This window comes from Sipha flava, unplaced genomic scaffold (genome assembly GCF_003268045.1).
Source record: "Sipha flava isolate LNK unplaced genomic scaffold, YSA_version1 50771_pilon_pilon, whole genome shotgun sequence".
NCBI classification, from domain to species: domain Eukaryota; kingdom Metazoa; phylum Arthropoda; class Insecta; order Hemiptera; family Aphididae; genus Sipha; species Sipha flava.
The window spans coordinates 45,634-69,048 of record NW_020273420.1 but is presented as its reverse complement, the minus strand read 5'-3'; the positions used below and the strand labels follow the sequence as shown (position 1 = coordinate 69,048).

The 23,415-nt window shown below is 36.9% G+C and overlaps 1 protein-coding gene across 1 annotated transcript in view; it reads left to right on the top strand.

The window, feature by feature from the left end:
* The first annotated feature begins 3,121 nt into the window (after positions 1-3,121).
* LOC112690493 overlaps positions 3,122-23,415 on the top strand; it is a 31,304-nt gene continuing 11,010 nt past the window's right edge. The window contains exons 1-5 of the mRNA XM_025564509.1: positions 3,122-3,264; positions 20,934-21,270; positions 21,385-21,742; positions 22,247-22,369; positions 22,677-22,815. Of these exons, the coding sequence (XP_025420294.1) occupies positions 3,237-3,264; positions 20,934-21,270; positions 21,385-21,742; positions 22,247-22,369; positions 22,677-22,815 (985 nt within the window). The 5' untranslated portion in view covers positions 3,122-3,236. The remainder of the gene's footprint in view (positions 3,265-20,933; positions 21,271-21,384; positions 21,743-22,246; positions 22,370-22,676; positions 22,816-23,415) is intronic.

The window sequence follows — 23,415 nt, the reverse complement described above, 5'->3', positions numbered from 1 at the left end:
TCAATCGTTTTAAAAACTAGTAAAGTATACCTGTACAGTAATAGTTTATGTATTTTTAAGGCTTGTTGTTGATATATGAAACCACATATATGGTTATAATACGTTGATTATATTTGTAGTTATTTTTTCTACCTATGCATAATAGAGTTCGATTTTATAAATATCCAAATCACATTGCCTTTGGTAGTTTTTATGATATTCGACAAGCGGTGGAAAAAAAAACCCTCCCGTTATTGAATCGGTTCTCATTGTTCGAATCACCACGCCAGAGTGGTTACTACTGCGTAAACCGTAGGTATACCTACGTTATTTTACCGAGTAAATACCGGTAAAAACCGAATATATTTCCTAACGGGTCCGTCTTCATTTCACGACGAATTTTTTCTCGATTCGCGCGACCCGCTGTTAAATTATTACGATAAAAATATGAAATTTCGAATTCGTCACGGCGTGCCAAAGGGCTACGGTCGTGGTCGAACAAAAACCGCACGTATTACACACGCAGTTGTCGGTCCGGAATTACTCCATCCGGTCGTCCGAATCTCTCCTTCCTCGCAGTCCGTCATTCCCGTGCGCTGACACTTGTATTCTTTCGTTCACGTATGGGGGCGTCTCTCGCTTGGCGAAAATCGAAAAAAAAAAAACACGAATGGTGCTCGCCAATTTTTACTCCATCTTGTCGTTTGGGAGGAGATAGATGCGTAATAGGTGCGACGAAAAAGAAAGGTTAAAAAAAGAAGAAAAAAAAAAACGATTTATACGTGTGCGAGAGTGCGTATAACCACTGCGATACGCGTATAGATTTAACGACTACCATGGCGAATCCGTCGCCCGCGAATATGATCGCAGTGTTACGTATACCATTACCATTGTTACGGCGGGGAATAATAGAAAGTCATTACGGACTTGTGTGTTATTTATTCGCGTATTCGTTGTTTTCCGCCCGTTGTCCGCCGAACACGTGTACGAATTTTTCGTTATTCGATTTTCCGGCGGATTTGAAATCTTAAGAAGAAATTTTCGTCGTGTTCTGTTTCGTATGAAACGATGACGCGGCGACGACCACGCGGTGCGCAAGCCCGTAGGGTTAGGTTACCGTGTTGTGAACGTGTTTAAGTGCCGCGGGAACCGATTCGGACGTTCTCGGTGCAGCGGGGGTGGTGCAGTCGATTCTGTCGGTTATACGTACGTGATGGACTGTTGACGAGTCGTAATGCGAGTCCCACAAAAAAACGCGTTCACCGCGGTCCTTGAACTTGTCCCGATCGAACGCAACCGTGTATACGTGTGGAAAACACACATACCGAAACGTTTAGCGCAGTGGTTTTCAACCTCCTTTTTAACAGTGCGCGGGCGCACTTCACCTCCAACAAAATGTTCGCGGCACGCCAGTCCGTACACCACGTGAACCGTATCTCGCACGTGTGTACACAGCTTACTCCATTGGAGGGTTATTATTTGTTGCGAATCACATCGGTTCGATCGATCGATCTAGACGGCTGCGACTAGCGTACTTACAATAAATAAATATTATTATTCATCTACGATTAGTTCGATCAGTTTTCGTCGAATGTCGATGACCGGCTGGTAAATACGTACTTAGAAAAAACAATCTGTAGATTTATCGCGGCACACCGGTTGGGAACCACTGGTCTGGCAGATGACGACGAGTCTAATTGCGCGTCAAGCATTTGTCATATCGTTGGTCTATCGTCGTTATCCGAGTCGTGGAAAAAACGCTCCCCGGAAATATTTTGTTTTTCAAACGAAAATCGATATTAGAGCGCACGTGTATACGAGTACGTGTGTACGTACTACTATGCGTTTCGGTTTGAAAACTAATCGTGCAACTAATAAAACGTTACACTGCGCAGCGGTTTCGTATACGAAGAAGTAGTTAAAGGTATAAAAATAATATTCGTTAACAACCGGTCTTATTATTTTTATTATTATTATTATTATTATTATTATTTTTTTTATTAAACTAACCGTTCTATTAACGCGTCTTGTCTGCTTGACATTACGCGCGTTAATGACTCGTCAACAAGGTTAAATGGAAGAGCGTGAAGAACGGATAGGCTACGCTGCAGGTAGAAGAACAATGCTCGCGTATTATGTACCACGCGCGTACATATATTATATTAAATCATAAACGAGGAAAAATAAAAAAAATATTGAAAACACACATACACTTTTGTAGATATACTGCATGGTCATGTCGTGAATAATTTCATGGTCCGGGTTAGACGCTCGTGTTGCGTGCGATCGGGGTACGTAATGAAATTTACATAGTTTTGAGAACGCACCTTAAACTATTCATACGCGCGATTCGTAATATTATTAAGTCGGTGATTTAATTCGCACGATACCTTGGCGCGCAGAAAAGAATGGGTAGTTTCGTATCAGTGCGTACACACGTCTCGGCGACTGCGTGAAAACTGAATGCGACGATACACGATCACACGCGCGCATTTGATTCCGACACTTGTCGTCGAGCGAAGTTAGGTTCACCCTTTTCCCGAATCCATCGACCAATGCGCATTGTTCCGAAACGATATGTTCGGTGAGAGTTTCTTGTCTCCGTACAAATATATTACGAATCTATTAATTACAATAATATAGTTTTGTGTACAACATACGCACACGGTGACGGCGGCAAAAGAACTCGGTTTCAGTCGTTCCGTCGGCGGCAGCACTGACGGTGGACGGGTGATCGCGTGGGAGAAGGGAAGGGATAAGGAGGATGACACGTGGGGCCGAGGGTGAATCGGCTACCGTAATCCGGATTAAGGGCGCGGTGCAGCGACGGCGGGGATTCGAGGAGTGAAGGGGTGGGGGCGGCCGTTGCCGTATTCCCGCGGCTAATCTCACCCCACCACCCATCTCCGAGCCGCCGCTCGTCGTCCCACTACCCCTCTACAGCGGCAGCACACAAAGTTTTGCCCCGAACGCTTCGTTAATCCCTCCGGTTCCTCCGTCCCGTCGACCGTAGCTCGGCGTGGCTAAGAGAGAAGGGAGACGGATATCCCTTCACCGCCGCCGTCACCGCCGCCGCAAGTGGACGGGTTTTTCGACTCTGTGCGAGTGCGTGCGTGTGCGTGTACGTGTGTGCGTGGTGCGCGCGTTAGTCTCGGTCGGTCAAACCACCCGTGCGGTACTGTCGTATAAAATAGTCGTGCGGTTTCGTCGCATTCAACGCAAGCACGTGGATACCTGCCTGCGTACGTGAGCCGGACATGCAGGGACCGCCGGAACTCGTGGAAGGTGAGGATAACGCGGATCGCAGATGAAATTATTGTTATTAATTTTTCCTCCGAACTATTTTTTTTTTTATCTTTTTTGTTTCTTTTCCTCTATTTCTTTGACGACCCGCGTCCGAGACGACTGAGGTTTTGCGCGCGAAAGCGTGGTCGTATCGCACGAACAAGTCCTCGCGGAGAAATCCACGCGCTTAGAACACACACACGCTATATGTGTTTCCCGCCGCAACAAGTGTGACGGGTTTTCACCGATCGGTGCTAACTGCTCGTGTTGCCGTCGCAGTCGTTGCGTCGCTCAGGTCATACGATCCCAGCCGTTGTTTTACTCGTACGCATGTGTCATCAATTTTTTTTTTCTCTTCTCACGTGGCACGTGGAATTGAATTATTCTAAAACGGCGCGGTGTTCGTCCGAAAATAAATATTTTACAAACCCATCTCGTAATGTTAGTCGATCTTTTCCACGCGCCGTTCCGCAACTCGTCCGGTTACGGGAAAATATTCATTTCCTACCCGTTCGTTAAGGCCGGATTAATAAAAGTATAGCACTATCGCTTTTTCGACGCGCCGCCTTGGGATTAGCAGCTATACATATTGTTACGATGCATGGGCCGTTGTTGGTCAGGTTCAGATAACGTTTTACCCCGCCGAATCACGACCCACGCGCTCGCACGCTGTGCGATCGCACAATATTTAATCGAACGCGGTGAACGACAAAAACGATTATTTTATTTTCACAAGAAACATAAAAAAACATAAAAATATAAAAAAAAAAACCTAAGGACATAAAACGCAATGGTTTTCTACCGCATTACGATGCATTCGCGCGTGATATTTTCATAATTTGTTTTTCGCGACGACTCCTCGCAGCCGCAGTAATTGTCATTGATATTTTAACTAGGGGTGGGCCGATCCTAGAACCGATACTTGGTATCGGCCGATATTGGTAGTATCGGAAATATCGATATCGGTTTATTTTCAAAACCGATATTTGAACCGATACCGCAGAAACTACTTGTGATTATAATATCGGGTATCGGTTTTATCGGTTTGTGGTATCGGATTAATTTTAGTATCGGTTCATGGTTTTGCCAAAAAGTTTGATTTTTTTTATGTAATATATTAAAAATCAACTTAGTTTTTACTTGTGATTATAATATCGGGTATCGGTTTTATATCGGTTGTATATATCGGTATATTGGGTATTGGTAAAAAATGGTATCGGCCCATCCCTAATTTTAACGTGGATCGTTACACCAGAAAGAAAATTTGTGCAGTAATACGATACACGATTTCGGGCTATCGGTTTGGAAGCGGTCCAATAGTTTGACTAGCGTGCAATCGACTACGTTTACTGTTTAAGTGAGATTATTAAAAACAGTCGATCGTCCATCTCTTCTGAAGTTAGCGCACACACGTCGGACACAATGTTGACGATCATGATTTAACACTGCAGTACACCAGCATACAAACCGCCGACTAATCGCAAATATATTCGAAGCGATCGCGCTGTATTAATAACAATCAGAATGCCCCGAAATCAATTAGTATAACGTTTTTACGCTATTCCAGTATTGCAACACTCGATGCTCGATGTTAGAATGTTCAGTTGATATTCATGAAGTTGTTTCTGTCTTATGTTTTTAATTGAAGCGAGTAGTAAATAAACTACATGGCCGTTGGGTAAATATATTATGTGACGTGAACTCGCACAGAACACACGACTTATTCCCCGCGTGATTTCGAGTGCAATTTCATGCATAAAGTGTTTTTTTTTATTCTATTCTTGATTTCAAAAATAAATCGTTTTGATGATAAATTGGGTATTATCCAAATCCTATGAACATTTTTTTTTTGTAATCGCGTACTTCGTTCAATATTTCTTTCTGGGACACTTGCACGCTTTGGCTTATGATTTGGCACCGAATGAATATGCATGAGTTATTTTCATACAAACATCAGATCGGTCACAACAATATATTTTAGCTAAAAAAAAAAAAATAATACTTTCAAAACTAGATTTATTTATTGCTGCGTGCATTGTCGGTCAATCATTGTAGTAGAAAAAAAAAAATGAAAACTCATTGGCGATTTTCGTATTTACTTAATGCGATATCGTAGTTATTTAATGGTTATAGAATTAAAACCACACCGCAATAATATTTAAAGCGCTATAAACTACTGTAAAACGAAAAACACGATAGCTTATAATATTATACATCCTGCAGACGACTCCAACTTTTAAATAATCAAACATCCCCGGATATTAACGCAATTAAGTAAATTATCTATAGCATGTGTATTCATCATAATCAAAAACCGGACGCCAAACTTCCGATTAGGCATACTGTTGTAACGAAAAAACAATTAAATATCCGGATATCCTTTTATCCCGATTCAGACTATATACAGTGCAGCGATCGTCGTTTTAATACTGAAAATCGGTAACATTATAAATCAATAACGATGCATTATGACTGTGTGGACACAGCCTGGCGGTAGATGTCGTAAAATGTCTTAATCGCACGAAAACACATGACATTAAGAGATCGAATTCGTATACGCGCATTTCCATGCATACCTACCTCTCGTTCGGTACTTTATATAATATGTTTAACCAACCGTCATAAAAACTAAAGAATCGCCGGTGTACACGGGAAAGTATTACTCGACTCAAACAAAAGGACGGACGATATTAAAAGCCCCAAAAGCCGGATAAAGCTAAATGCTTGGGGAAAGCCTGAAAGCCGTGCCTCGGTGTAGCTTAAATAGATGTGGTCTTGCTGACCGAAGGGATTAAGCTCATCCTACCCCCGAGAAGAGAGGTCTTATGGTCGAACGTTTCCCCACGAGAGAATATTATCCCTTTGACTTGCCCCCTCCTACTCCTGAAATTTTCTCCCTCGCTATCACTGTTCCATATAAGACCTCGTTTGACAAACACTATCCTCATATATATATATAAATTGTTTTGTGCAGCAAGAAGGAAAAGAAAATATATGCAAAATCGGTGTATGAAATTGATTTCTATCTGACCGTCGATATCTTAACAAAATATAAAGCAGATTACGATAATCGGAGAAAATACATATGACCACTACTTCGATATTCTTATACGATTTTTTTTCTTTCATGTTATTATTAACTATATATTTCAAATTATTACTATGCAAATCGTTTCCAAATGTGACCGTATTATAACCGTATTATTATTATGTTTTCGTTAGGTACGAGTATTTAATTTGGTTTAGCTATAATCAATTACTTATTTTCACTGTGTTATAAAAACGTTTAAAAAAATACTCCACCACATTTAATGCTTAACGCGTAAGGAGAGAGATGAATAATAAACGGACATAGACGTTAAATTAGGAATAACAATATATTAATCAATGATTTCGTGCTGCGTTCGATCTACATCGCGTGCCTGATGTGATGTTTAAGGATGGAAAATCTGGATTGTGTAAAACCGTATCGTGTTATACATTTAAAGAAAACTATACTGATAGTATACTATCCATTGTGCCACCGATGGAGCGTGGGTAATTCTTAGTTGTTGTGCAGCTGCAGTATTGACGGTCTCCGGTGTATTTTGATGTGCGAATTCCGAGGACTTTATTAGACCTTTGTCTTTTTTTTTTTTTTTTGTGGTCATGCTTACATGGTAGATGGCGCGAGGGAAAAACATTATAGGATGTTGAAAGCTTTCGATTGAGATCGAAGAGGACGACGGAGGCGACTGCGAGGGTAGAGGCGGGAGCGCGTCGTGCAAAGCAAATCGAAGAAAAAAAAAAAAAAAAGAAGAAAAAATCCAAAATAAAATATTACCGAAATCCGTTTAGACGCGGGCAAAGCTCAGCCGTTCGTTGCGGTTGCATGCAAATGGAGTGTCATCAAAGGATTACGGATTTCCAGAAAACAAAAACAGACACAGAAGCAACATTAACCGAATAAAACCGTAGAAACGTGTATATACCAAAAGACACGACGCAGTGTCACCCACCCTCTCGCTCGCTCCATCCCACTGCCGTTTCTCGTTCGCGTTCTCTCTCGTACTCTCCGCTATCTGCCGACGCGTCTCCGGTCTACTTGCCGCCGCCACCGTTTTCATCCGCTCACTCGTCGCCGCGTACAGTAGTAGTAGGTACTCCGAGCAGAGCCGATCCGAGTAAAAGGATTTCACCAGGACGCGGAGCCTGTACTCGAACCTCCGCTAACGAGATTATACAATACAAATACTGTTGCATACGTAATAATCGCCTCCGTGAAAACCTTTTAGAGAGTAGGGAAAAGGCCAGCGTGTGGTGTGTACGTGTATGTATACATATACATGTATGCACGTACACCGCTGTATATAATTATATTTGTATGCACTGCTGGGACGGTGGTAAAAATAAATAAACTAAGACGGCCTTTGCTGAAAGAGCAGCAGCGAGTATACCCTATACCGGCGGCGGTGGCGACGGTAGTCGGTAAGATCAGAGTCACGGGAGTGGCGACGTTTCAATGGCCTATCTCTCTTTCTCTTTCTCTCTCTCTCTCTCTCTCTCTCTCACTCTCTCTCTCTCTCTTTCTTGTACACACTCGGATTCGGAAAAGGTTCCGACCGATGTAGAATTAAATGGGATTTTGCTAGACGATGGTGGACTAACGCGCTGTAGTCTGTTTCTACGAAGATCGGCCGTGTGCGGTTGTTTTTGTCCTTAATAAACCGATAGCTTGTGAACCCCATTTAAAGGTCACGAACATGCGTGTTGTTTAATAAACTCGTATATGATAATACATAACCTGCCGATGAGTTATTAGGTTCTTCCAGTGTTGCGCGTATGAAAACAAATACGTGTTGCATTAGTATCGTTTACGCACAAGTCGCGGAACGCGTGATGTTTTCAACCCGGAAAAATAAGATTATAATTATAATTAGGACTCGGAAGTTGTTGCATTTGCATGTTTTTTCTTTTTTGCACCATTGGATTTATCGCTAAGTGAACTAGAAATTAATTCCATGATGCTACGAAAAACATATCAAAGTTTGTAGCGCATTTTTTATTATTGATTTTTAGATTTTAGAGTGTATTTCTTGACTTTACAAATTTTCAGAGCATATTTGAAGATTCAGTATGAAAATTCGAAGAATAATAAAATAAATACATATTGAGAAAACTTTCTTGATATTTTTTTATCGTATTTATCAAATTTCCATTTGACATTAAAAACAATGTTTTTCCCCTATTGGTAAATATAATATATACCTGTATATTTATAAATTATAACTACAGCTAGCTTTATTTAAAATAAAGTATTATACAAATTTCAAATAGGAACAGCTGTTATTGATACGATGATTTTCTAAAAATACTTTTCTAGGAAAATAACTTAATGATAATTGAACATTCTACAAGTGCATTTTTTTATTCAAGAAGCAATTTTAGTTATATTGTATTATTATTATTATTATTATTATTATTATTATTATTATTATTAAATTATTAATAAAAATTTAAAATCAGAATTATTTTTTTTACTTTGCTTTTTCTATATTTATAATTTTATAAAATATTTGAGCTAATAAAAATGTTGTGTACAAAAATAAAATATAAGTGCATATCCTCATAGCATATTTGTACTTTTTTTTGAGCATAAGTGCATGCATATTTAGTATTTTTTAAGTGCATTAAGTTCCGAGCCCTAGTTATAATGTTTTACAGGACATTTTTCAAAAATATTTTGGGGACAATAGGAATTTAGTGGATATAGGTTTGAAAAACGTTACACCTTCATGTATTGTAAACATTGAATACGGATACGGAGTACCTGAACAAGTCGATTACAGATTACTATTGGTTCACGAACAAAAAACTCCAAAACAGCGGTCTTTTGACCGACTCGTGATGCGAGAAGAAACTACATTTTCTCGCTGGTTTAAACGTTCGACGACATCGTATAACGATAAAGTATACTACAAGTTGTTATTATTATATTGTTGTGTATTAAGTCACCATACGAATGCACAATACCCGTTCGATGCAAATTGCGTTGGACGTTGTTACGTTCGTTTTGATGTTGTTATCCATCACGACCATTATATTATTTTATGTATTGTAAATTTATACACTGCAATAGATACGAGCAAGGATTACAAGTACAAGTACAATTAATAAATTATCAAAGTCGCCAAGTGCTCGTATGACGCGGAGCAATTATTATAACTCGTCTTAATACGTATACAGAAGCTTATACAATTATTTCTACAAGATCCTATATTTTCGCTGACAAAGTATCGTCATCGTTTTTATTATACAGTACAATATTGCTATCGATTAGAGCGTTTAAAATATTCATGTTTACACGAAATTGTCGGAAAACACTTCATTAAAACGTATAACAACTTTTCTTCATTAATAAAAGATGAAAAATTGTATTTCAGAAATAAGTTTTTGTTCATTTTTATTATTCGTGTCAAACCGCTTAATTGTATACATTATATTATTACGAAAAAAAAGTAATAATAATAGTAGTAGAATAAAAAATGTTCAATTATAGGTTTAAATTAGTGGAAAATCTTTTGACAACTACTTTAAACTTCTGAAGCGTAAAATACCAAGGGTACAATTAAATTCAAAATTGAATTTTTCGTAGTGTTATTAAAATCATTTAATAAGATGACGTTTTCTAAAAATAAAAATAAATTCATTAATCATTTTTAATACTTCTGATTTATGGCATCAAGTATTATTATAAAATAATTCAAAAATTGATTTGCTGTAATGAAATCTGATTACGCGAGAACACGATATTGTTTATTCAGTTTAAATAAGATGGGTAAAACCGTTTTTATTAAAAACGATTTTCAATTATTAAAATACCACTAGAGAATGATAAAATATCAGTAAAATACCTTATAAAACCGCGACCAGAACGAATGTTGTTCGCGTATTATTTCTCGCCAGCGACAATTCGGTTATAAGAGGGACACAGATAGAGAGAGAGAGAGAGAGAGAGAGAGAAAGGTGATTAAATTATTTCCCGGTGCATTTATATCTCCCTCAAAGACTGTGTACAATACACTACAACGTTACTTAGATTTTTTTCCGAGGAGAGTCGAGAAGAAAAAAAAAAAAACTTCAATTAAGAACGATTTTCTTTCTTACGCATAGTATAATAATATCCATCTCAACACGTACACACGCATTGTAATACGAGAGGAGTTGAGCGAGCGGCGGCCGACTGTCGTCGGAGGCGGTGGGTGGTTAGAGCGCCGGAAACGAATCGGTCGTGTTCAGCGATATCGGCGGTCGGAACAATTAAAATAAAATGTAAAAATAAAAAAAAAAATAAATGAAAAGAACAAAACTGGTACGACAAAAATTGTATCGGAATGCTAATCGTCTGGTTTTGGTCCGAGTGGTGCGAAAAAAAAAATAAATAAATAAACAAATAAAACACAATTCCAACGTACTCCGCGAAGTGTGCCCCGACCCGGACCGCACGCCGTACGTGATTAACCGGCGGCGAGGATAAGCGTTTCCGTATTATTTTTTTTGTTTTTTTTTTTTTTTTTTTTTTTTGTGGCCGCGGAAATACCGCACAGAACAATACCGGCTGCCGTCGGCTATCGGATCGGAACTGAGGATAATTCGGAATTCGTACGCGGAGCGCGGAAATGGTGAGAGAGAGAGAGAGAGAGAGTGAGAGACGTGTTCTTACGTTTCAGAGTTTTCCAGTGACGCGCGGGAGGCTCCGCGGCCGGCAAGAACAACGATAACAATAACGATCTAATTAGATAATGGTGCGCGTATCGTCGTGTTATTAGTCTTACCGCGGCGTAAATCGGATCGTTTTTCCAGGCCATCCGGAACGCGATGGCCAGGAATGTGCGCCGGATTGCGCGCACGTCGCGCGCTGCGGCAAAATAACACCGCGATAATACACGTCCGCGTTGTTCACGTGTAAAACTATGCCGCCGCGGCGGTCCAGGAGACCGCCGAGGTCACGCCGCCGCCGGGTTCGGGTATCACCTTGGCGTTCCAGCGTCTCGTGACCGTGAAAATGCCCCTCGCGCGCGCCCGCGGTACGAAAACGTCTCGGGAAAACGCGTCGACGCCCGCGGACCGCCGCGTCATACCGACAAGTCGCGTCGCGGAACTGCTGCGCGTGTCGGCGACGGAATTTTCGGGCATTTTTTTTCGTCCTCGCACGCCTTCAACCGGTCCGCAATCGGCGGCCGTGAGAGAGTGTGTGTGTGTGAGAGAGAGAGAGAGAGAGAGAGAGAGAGAGAGAGAGAGAGGGAGAGAGAGGGAGAGCGAGTGAGAGGGTTATCGAGGAATGTTTCTAAAGTATGTAAATCGTCACCGCCGCGGACGTTACTAGAAAATATTGCCGCATCAAATCGGAATACGAATTCCAAGCGTTTAGACCGAGATCGCTGTTGTCTTTTCGATCGGAAAATCGTCGTCCTCGACGACATACACATGATGTATTTATACACGTATCATACGCGAACATACGATAAACCTCTGCCGTAACTTCGCGTGATATTGTCACGAGATCGACGAACGCTGTACGAATGCGTCCGCGCGCGCGTTACCGACGAAAAACCAACAGATCCGTCCAACGGAAAATCGGTATCGCTGTACCGGTTTTTTAAACTTGAAACAAATGTACCGTTGCTTTTGAAAAAAACGTATCCGAGTGAAAAACTTTGGGTGGGGATGAGTATATAATTCTTAATATGGTTAATGTAGAAGAAGAACCACATTTCTTAATAAAGGAGTTTGAACTTTTAATGCTCCAATTTTCGCAAAAAATGTCAAGAACAAATTTGTTGGTTACACAATTTTTACCAATCTCCCGTATCCTCCCGTAATCGTTTTTTTAAACTATTAGGCAAATAGTAAATCAAAGAATTTCATATACGAAAACGGTATTTTTTAAAAACGGGGTTTTAGCAGAAAAAACTGAAAATCTGATCACATTCGAAATCACTCAGATTTTCGAATTTCTAGGTACTGTTAATCGTAACTATCGAAAGTGCGAATTCTAGTAATTTTTTGTACGGATTTTATTTTCAATAATCTTACTACTTATTTTACGTATTCGAAATTTTTTTTCTTACTCAATGATGTATTTTATGTAATCTAATATATATATTCTATTAAATATTTGTGTATTGAAATTGTGATCTCTAATCCGTATACGCAATGGTGTACCGCTAAATGTATGTATTTTGTACGCTTATTGAAAATTGAAAATTATCACATCGATTGATGCAATTTAATTTTTCTTATACATAAAAGTACGCACAAAATATAACTAGTATATAAGAATTTTCGATATGCACTTAGGAATGTAACTCGATATTAAAATCATAAACATATTATAAATTCTATGCCGATCATTTAGAAACAAAGCTCGTATAAACCTTGCCTGGGTATGATATACTGTAATAAAAATGGATTGAAATTACAATATTAATGTTTTAGATTATCACATTTTGCACGTTTCACTGATGTTTATCTTAAAAATAATAATGTATTTTGAGTGATTATATTGTATTTCTTGTTGTTATTATAATCGGTATTCTAAGAAGCAATATAGTACAGACATTTTAATACGGTTGTGTTAAACACTAGCAAATCCTAGTGCTGCAATAATCGACATATTAAAATTTTTTATTATGTAATGCGTTTGCTTTACTTTAATATTTATGGTCGCGTTTATCGAACCATTAAATTAATAACATAATAAATGTATGATATTTCTTATGCTCAATTTTATTTTAGTTCTGGAAATATTCGTCAGCCAGTCTCTGAGTGTTTTTTACTCTTTTAAATCATTGACGTAATTTCAAGGTAAATTATAACAGCTATAAGACCACTCGAGATGATATTCACTAGTAAATTAAATTAAATTCGAATTCGGTTCGATTTAAAGGAAATGTCTGCACTAACTTCGCTTTTATCTTCTAAGACAATTACCCATGCAGAAGGGTAGAGCGAAGAAATTAGGGACGGTAAGGACTGAAACGGAGTTTCGAGTGAAATCTGTTGTAAAATAGTTTGGATAGACGATGGACTGTTAATGATTTTAGGTCTTTGTGCTGCGGATCATGATTCGTTACTTACCTACTAAACTGAAATCCATCTAGATGAACCGAACGTTTTGATCGTTTAAATCTGTTACAACAATAATGTTCATGATTTCGGATTTATCTTTAAAACTTTTCGTATGCATTATATATCCTCTTTACTTACGATCGTACCAGTAACTTTGTATGAAAACTCCACTCCACGTTTAGTTGCAATATACATATTTTTACGAAGTTCAATATATACATATATTTTATTTATCGCGTAACACTCGCGTTCATTAACCGCCCACGAAAACGACTTGAACCGGATTTAGTTTTGAAGGAAAGGGATTTGCGATTTTTATTTTCCCCCTCATTTTCACTCGTCGATCTATAATCGCTGTTCCAGAATCCGGACAGTTTTTATACGGTATATAGCCATATATAACTAACGGGCGGCGAGAAGTGTAGTGATGGCGGGATCCAGGGATTGTTTTAACAATGCAACCTTCTCCGCTACCTTGCACCATGCTCTCTGTGCCAGTTTTATATATGCTCGCGAGAACGTGTTAAACCATCCTAGCCGGGTACAGAGAATTATTAGAGACCCCACCGGGACACCCTCCCCTCGTCCCACGTGCGTGCACTGTACTTATCCCACCAACGGTATCGTAACATCTCTCTCTTTCTAATTATATGAATAGACAATAATCCTCCGAAGCACTGTATAAATATACGTGTAGTGCACACATGGGTTTAATCTCTCACGACTTATCTCTTTTCATTGAGTACGCTATTTATTTTTTTTCCTTGCCGTTTTCATTCGTGCACCCCCTTCTCATCGCGGCGCACCGCTATCGTTGTATGCCAACGGTATATTTTTCTCGTATTTTTAATCCCACGTCGCGGAAACGAAAGCTAATTCCCGCCACGAGATTCGGTTCCTATAGGTACTATATACGCCTGTACATATGTGTGCTCGCACAATCTTGTGCGTGTGCGCGTGTGTATGTAGGGGCATGCTCGGGATCAACGGAATCGGTAGGATCAGAGTACTTACCATCCTCATTCCCCGTCCGGTCCACCTGCGGACGAGCCCTGGTTAAGCTCTTTGTAGCCGCTTTAACCGGTCCCCCCTCCCCGATCGACTCCATATACCCTGCCATCCCCACGGTGTATACATTTTAATAAGAACCCATCTCATTGCATAATTTCAAGATGCCACTATAACCTCTTCTTTCCCGTCATTCCGTGTTTACCCCTTGCGCCCTGCCGTTTATTTCTTCATCGCATGCCGTTTCCTCTTTCTCTCTCATCTGCCGTGCTTTTCTCGTGTCTTCCCACTAGTTTTCCGTATAATTATATACAACATCTCTGTGTTTTCCGAGTTCAGGAAACCATAAATATGATTTAACACCGATGATCGGCTTATACGCAGTGCTTTAAAATCAATCTCAAACAAAGTAGTACACAGTATATATATAAACATGCACTAACAATGCATTACTCACAAGTATAGTATTGTTTTTATGTCAATAACATCGTACATGTTAAATTCGTTTAAAACGCGAGTTTCACGTCGTCTATTGTTTATAAATCTATCAAAATAAGTAAGCACTGATCATATTTTTATATTTGACTCTTGAAAATTTAATTTTCGTTGTTTTATCGTGTTATGCAGTTATGCAGAACGTGGTGTAGAATTAAAGTTACAAATACACTCAAATTAATTCACCTCAACTTCTTTTATTCAACAATATTACTGATGAAAATTAGTTAAAGTTTATACACGTACAACAATATAAGCTATTCTGATCAAACGTCTAATGTTTTGTACAAAACGTCTATTTTTATCCGCTTTATTTTAACCTTGAAGAAGAAGATTTAGGGCTTTCATAGGTTTTATTTGCGCAAACTTGAATGTTTAATTAAATGTTTATACCTTACCATAAAGTTGCAAGTAAAATATATCTCTTCAAACGGTTCTTAAAAGTATTCGTTTGATGTACGAAATTTTATTTCATATATAATTTATGCGACCATTTGAAATTGTGTTCATTCAGTTTCTATTTGATTATTATATAATATATCCCGTTATAAGGCATAATGTTAGCGATAGACTTTGTTTGGGTGGATGACTTTATATTTCTAAAGATGGTTGATATAGTAGAAGAACTTGAACTTTCAATATTTTAACTTTCATTAAAAACGTTTTCTTATATGTAGAAAAATTTAAAGTTTTAAGTCGTATAAGCATCACAAAATATATTCAAACAATTATAAAATTATAAATGTCTTTAACTAAATAATTAATATCGTTTAATGATAATTTAGTGAAATACTCAACTTCGTCGAAATATAATTTTGTACGCTTAACAATTTTTGCAACCATCTAGTTTTTTTTTTTTTTACTACAACAAAAATCATATGAAAATCTTGTTTCTGAATTAAAATCCTTAAAAATTACTAATTCCAAGTATAAAAATTGTATGAATTTTTGATATTATTAACACTGTAATATATCTTTGTAATTTTTATCATTTTGTTAAAATGAAAAAATTTTAAACGCTCATAATTTGTTTGTTTATTATTAAGCTCTATTTTTTTCTATAATTAATAAAATATATAAAATATATATTATAGGAAATTTTTATTAAACTATTAAAACTTTATGTTAAATACAAATTTTTTTATCAACATTTTCGAAAAATAGGTAAGAAAACATAAACATTTAAATTTTCTATGAATATCTTTACTAACTCAATATCTAACTCAAAGCATTTTTTTGAAAATCATATCGTCTATTGCATTATATATAAGCATTAGTGAAAATTTCATGTTATTACTATAGTTATTTTTTGAATCACTACAATGAGAAAAAAATTTCGATTTTTTTCGAAAACGGGTATTTCGTAAATTTGGCTGTATTTATATAACTTTTTGCATTTTTCTGTAATTAATAAGAAAACAAGTGTTAGGACTTTTTAGGATTATCAACTTGATATTTCCTGTCTCTTATGATTGTAGCGATTAAAGTAATTTATTTTGTTAGAATCGTATACACAGAATCAAAAAAAAAATAGAATCCAACAAAATAGTGGTGAAGATTCGATTCTCGCTAGAAATTATTAGTTAGTTTTTACAATTTTTTTTTTCAATTTTTCTTAATTGTTTCTTGGTTTTGTTTTATTTTATCAGAAAAATATTTTTCTATGTCTTAGAGAGTACCAGTGGATCTTTAAAATAAATATTTTTAAAGCGTGGATCTAAAACCGTTGCTATGCTTAAAAGTGCAAAACTTTAAACTGAACCAAAACTCTTTTCACAGTGAAATAAGATTTAATTTTTTAACTGAATACTTAATTCTTGTGTAAGTTTGAATTGGTTGATGTTTTTAACCATTATGTACACTATAGGGATAATCATACTTGAAGTATCATATTTTTTACCACAAAATTCTTTGCTTCAATAGGTATTAATAAATCTATAATATCAGAAATATATTTGATTCTTTTGCGGATGTGTCATTGGTGGAGCTGTATTATGTTTTTATGCACAATATCATTGACTATTTTGCTTAGTTTAGTGAAGCGGTCTACCATATAATAAGTACTATTCCATCTGGTTGCCATTTCTTGAATATGTTTTCCATCACCATTGGTTGTTTTTCGCAGTTCGTCGCTTGCCATAACACTTTGCTTGTTATTTTTAACAATATTTTTCACCTAAGAAATTATTTTGTCAGTTTGGAGACACTTGAAATTGCATTCTGTGCAACAAGATTTAGTGTATGTACTAAGCAAAGAATGTGTTGTTTTTTTTCCACAAAATAAATTGATTGCTTTAATCATGTTTGCCGCTCCATCGCTTACCACTGCAACTATTTTTTGTTTGGTAATATTCCATTCTGTACAAACATCTACCAGTTGAGTGGCTATATATTCGCTTGTATGTTTTTCGTTTAGTTCATATGCTCCTAATAATGCTGCGTTGAATTTATATTGATCAACAAAGTGAACTGTAACACTAATATAACTTCTAGTTTGGATGTCTATCCAAATATCTGTCGTCAAAATGAAATATTGTACATTTTTTAATTTGGCCATAAAAATGTCCTTAATTGCATCATATTTTTAAAATATTTTGCTAGAAATAAATCGACGACTGGGTGTACTCTAAAAATTGGAGAAACTCTTTTCATTAAGTATTTAAACCTTTTGTCTTCAACTATGCTTCATATTATAAACATAATTGCATGGATAAGTTTTTCGAATTTGACACCACCTTCTTTGAAGATGCTATAATGCCAAATGATTCTGATGTTTTTTGTCGTTTAAATGCTCCCATAAAAGTTTCATTGATTACGTTATGGTCTCTATTTTGTTTATTTGTACTTGGTTTATCTTTATTAGATAATAAAACATTTTTATGATTATTTTTAGAATTTCAAATTATTTGAACTAAGATTCCCACTCTATTTGATGATTTTATTTTTTTTGACTATGTAAACATATTGTAGTTTTGTCATCGTTTTTTGTAAAAAAAAACTTCCACATATTACGCATTTTGTAATTTTAAACAATCAAATACGAATTATTATTCAATTAACATTAAACTTCAAAATAAAACGTATACAAATACACAGCAATAATAAAATTGTTCTTCACTACATGTAGTCGAAAAACATAATGACAATTAATATTAATATACGTAAATAGAACTGTTTCACCGCACTTAATAAATTTTAATAATAGTTAAGAATTTTTCAAAAATATAGAATAAGACACCGGCATAATCTTTACTCTTATTCTTAGTATTTTAATGCAATAAAGTAAATATAGGGTCTGATCAAAGGTAGGTATTTATTTGGTATACATTAAAAGAAATTCAATATCGTTTCGACATTCGAAAATCGTGTGTTCCAGGTAATACTAATTTACATTTTAAACAGTCATAATATTACTTGTTTATTATATCATACGTTTAACATGTCTTTAAACCTATATGTTTGTCCAAATTTTGATGTATTCTTATGACTGTAATATTACGTTATCTCTTACCTATACAACTTTTTTCCTTATAATAATAATACAAATACCTGATACTAAAGAGTTATTAAAATAAAAACCGCATTGGGTAAATTTCAAAAGGCCGAGCTTAAAAAAAAAAATTTGAAAAAGTATTTTTTTCTTAAAACATAAAACATCGGGGTAAAAAATAGAAATTTTTCTTGAAACATCGAAAAAAAAACATTGATGTTTTTGAAAAATCTATGTATTTTGCTCATCCCTATCTGTAAGTCAATTATTTTGTCAAAGATATTTCAACTCGAAATGTATACTGATTTAAAAAGGGGGAGATGAATTTTAATACAACCTTCATCAACTGAATCAAACCTTCTTTTGAAAAAAAAATAAATAAATAAATAAATAACAACACGTCCTGACGTCATTTGTATATTCCACATTACGCGAGCCGGATTCGCCGGTTTCCGGCATGAAATCTTCGTGGCATTTAACACAATACCACCGGTAAAATTGAATGCATAAGTTGGTGTGCCGTTCGGTTTTTATTTTATTTTTTTTTTTCTCCAGTATTCACTAACCATAAAGAACATTCGTTCCTCCCACAACAAATCAATATTGCGTCCCAGAGATAACAGTTTCACACGGTAAAGCCACGCGACAGTTATTAAATCTGGTAAAAATTTCTTCTTAAAAGCAGATAACGAGGTTTTTTTCCGTTCCCCTTTCTTTCATTGAGGTATTATTGTTATTTTTCTTTTTCCCACTTCCCCCGGCCACCGCCGTAACCCTTACCCGTGCGCACTCGCTCTCCGCCTGTCGCCGCTCGTCGTATTCACTGCCCTCGCGCCCCGCCGCCACGCGATCTTTCCCTTCGGCACTATTTCACTCATCAGGCCCCCGGTTAGTTCTGTTTTTCATTTCCGTTCGTTCTCCCAGAGGGAGAAACGCCCGAGCGTCGCCGCCGATCCGGTTATTTGTGCGCGGTTATACGCACACCAACACCGTACGACGGTGGTTTCTGATAAGAGCTTATTATTGTCGTCGTCGTCGCCGCACAGAGCGAACCGCACCGGCTAATAATGGAAAACACTTTACACCTCCACACAATAACGATAATAATAATAATAATAATAATGTAAACACCAACCAGTCAGTAGATAGACACGTACGATACTGCTACCGGAGACCCGGTATATTGTTTATCGGGGCTGTCAACTTTTGGTTTTGAAAAGTTTTTCGAAAGTGTCATCTTCGTGTTAGCGGAAAATCCGGCAGAGGCGCTTACGGATGCCATCCGCGCGCGGTAGGTTGCGCAGCGTATTCTGAACGCCGGATGTGTCGGCGACGTTATCTCCCGTAGGAAACGCTTCTTCGGGGGGGGGGGTTTTTTTTTTCTTCTTCGCCGCACCGTGGACTTTCGCGTGCCCTAGCTGCGTTCTAGCCGCCGTCGCCGAAAACCGCTCGCAGATATCTCGGCACAGGGAGCGACGTCGCCATCGTCGACGCAGCCGTGGTGTACAATGTCACCCGAACCCTTTTAACCGTGCAGGCGTAGTTCCAATTTTCTACTCGATAAAATCTCTATAGACGTACAACTGAACCGTAACATTGACTCGTAGGTACCGCGGGTTCGACTGCTCGCTGCGAAATAATTAATTTTAAGACGTTTTTGATGTTGATCTCTTAAAAGTTATACGGTTTACGTGTAATTTTTCATACATTTTTTTTTTTTAAACAATATACATTGGCTGTGTATATATATATATATGTTTTTTTTATAAGAGTTATAAAATATACACTAATAACTACACCCACACGCCGCCTATCTAATAAATAAACAACTTGAGACAACGAGTGCTTAATGGGTTTTAATGACGTTATTTACGAATAATTTAGAAATAATTAAATATTAGTTACATACACCGTGGATGACCTCGATATGTTGAAAATGATCAATCTAATCTTTAACAGACCCAGTTAGAATAAAAATAAATTACAACATATAATATTTCATTAAGTATTCGTTCAATAAGCAGTAATTATTGCCAATGAATTATTTTAGTAGTTCCCAATAAATATATGTTTATATAACGTTAACGATTTTAACGAATAAATGTTATAGAATGAAGTATTATCGTGTCCGATATTGAGACTCGAGTGAATGTGAAGTACAATTTAAGTAGACTATATAGTTTCCATAGCGTTTCGAATGAAACTTTAATCCGTTCTTAAAACTCAAGCCTAAGAACCGTGTCTGAAACCCGTTTTTAGATTAACCAGAATAAATATATAGATTCAACTGGCTTAAAGCTTAGTCGAAGAATTATAAACTAAACTCCTTAGATTAATATTAACATCATAATGTATTCGCCTAATATATACATTTAATATTCTTCTTTATGTATATATAAATATAATATTATGGACGTTATACGACGCAGTACGCCGGATACTATAGTTTATAATTTGTCGTATAGTAAAATTAATATTTTTAAATCCGTCGATTTATTATTCATGAATTAACAGTATTTTTAAGTAAAATATATTCATACATCTTTTTTTATCTTTTTTTTTTTAGCAAAGTCCATTCCGGTGCATTGCATAGTAGAATCGATTAACCATGTTTATCAATGGAGCCAAAAGTATTCGCCATCGCTTCACCGCTCTAAAGGTCACGTGGAGTTGGATAGATTTGTCATCATCCCGAATAACACTGCGTTCAGAGACTTAACTGAAGCTGCGTTGGTACGTTTGGGCTACTCGAAGGACACGGCGGCTGCATCGAAGGGCCTTGTAGTGTTAAAAAATTGGTTGCCATTAGATCTGGATACGATTGCTGAGGACCCGGTGTTGACAGTGAACGATGTGCTCGGAGAACTCACGACATTAGCTACTCTCAGAATACTCGTGTTCAGGTACGTGCTTTATGGTTGTATTTACAATCGACGACGCGTGTGCGGTTGTGGTTTCGATACTGTTAAACTATGTGCGTCTAGGATTTAGAACATCATTTTCGTTACCATTTTCAGGGAAGCCAAGAACCGTTTTTCCGATTTAAAAGATAAACTGTTAAAACTGCTGTTGGTGCAGAGTCAAACGCAGCTGACCGCAGCAGGATGTCCATTGGACGAGGCGATAATATTACAGATGATGAAGGTCGGGCAAGCTTGTCCGGACCTGCCGGAAGATTTGTACAAAAAATTTGAACAGTGGTGGATCATGCAGTCCTCGGCAGTGGTTCCGAAAATACCACCATCCGTGCTGCCGCAATCAGTAAGAGACATGTTTTATCGCAATGGATCGTCGCCAAGGCACACCAACCTTCAGGACAACCCCGCAAATTGTATTGTTCCTAAAGCAGACCACTCCAAGACACACAGTCTCCAGGTACAAAAGTGTAACGATGCGTATTATAAAATTGTTATTGTGCTATTTTAAATGCTACACATATTATTCTAATAGCCACAGGCACAGCTAAGTAGGGGAATACCTAATTAAAAGTAATGAACCTCAGAGTTTTTTTTTTACTATCAATATTTGTATAAAATTAAAAATAAAACTATTGAATTTATTATATAAACCTAATAAATTATATAAGGTATATCAAAGTGTTTGGGGGAAAATTTTCTGCAGATTTGTTCGGAAAAATTATGAAGACTACTTCTGTAAAAATTTGAGCCTTAAGTAGTGAGTATTGATAGGTTATTTATATCCTATCTAAAAATATAAAAATGTTAGCTTTAGTTGTGTCTAAGAAAGAAATTATATCGTTGCTATATCGCGTATTATTCGATTAAATCCACGAAATAACGACTGTCGTTTGATAAAATAATTTATATTTATATATATAATAATATATAATATGTTTTTTAAATCGATATTTTTGTTCAGTCTGTTTCTCAAAATCAATTCCAAGGTCAGAAAACCCGTATGCGTACCAGCTTCGATACAGAACTCGAACTTCCGAAATTGCAAGCGTGGTTTGCGGAAAATCCTCATCCGAGTAGACAACAAGTACGTCGACATTGCAGTATTACGCGCGTAATATAATAATACCCAGTGGCGCAACCAGGATTTATTTTTGAGGAGGGTGGTATTTATTTGAAAACAATTTAAATTTAGAAGGTGTTTGATTTGATGAAAATTGATTTAACTACATATTTGGGGGGGGGGGGATAAAATCCCCACTGTCTCTAGTTGCGCCACTGATAATATCAGTAATATGGTATTATGTTACATTAAAATATTATAGATAAACGCGTGCAGTGGTCAAATGTATTGTTATTTATTTTTCGATTTTCATTACGTTTGTTTACATAAGATACACCATTACGTGAGCGAATTGAACAATCTCGAATCGCGAAAAGGCCGTAAGCCGTTAGACGTCAATAATGTTGTGTATTGGTTTAAAAATGCCAGAGCAGCACAAAAACGGGCTGAAGTACGTGGGGCAAATTCAGGTCAGTACTTGTGATACTGTATGTGTATGCGTGTGTGTATATGCACCCATAACGCATGTATAATATACTTAAATTTGACATTATATAACTTTATAACAGTGTAGCTTTCTACGTTGTATTTAATTTGAATTGGTGATACGGTTTATTTTTCTTCAAATAAATCGTGTTGAACCCGAAGTACGATAAAAATTCTCTACAGTAGTATCCGCTTATGAGGTACGCTTTTGGAACACGGTAAAACGTCTCAATGAACCGATTATTTTCAATGGGAGTTTGAGGTTACAAGCCCTTCAGAAACATTCTACATAAAATTACTGTATTTATTTAACAATTATTCGTTCTAAACATGTGCACGTGCGTGTACACGGTTGCGATACGCTATTGCCGAATATAGACTTTGATGAAAAAAGTAACGGAGGGAGGTTTTTTTAGGAAGACCGTATCCGTGTTCTTTACATTTTCTTGCCTCCCGCGCACCACTTACATTATCCCGCGCTTCCTATGTTTGCTAAACGAACGGCACCGAAAAATGATAATTTTTCTCGTCACGCCGATAGGTGGTTGCTAGGAACGTTGAGGAACAATGAATTAGCTTATATC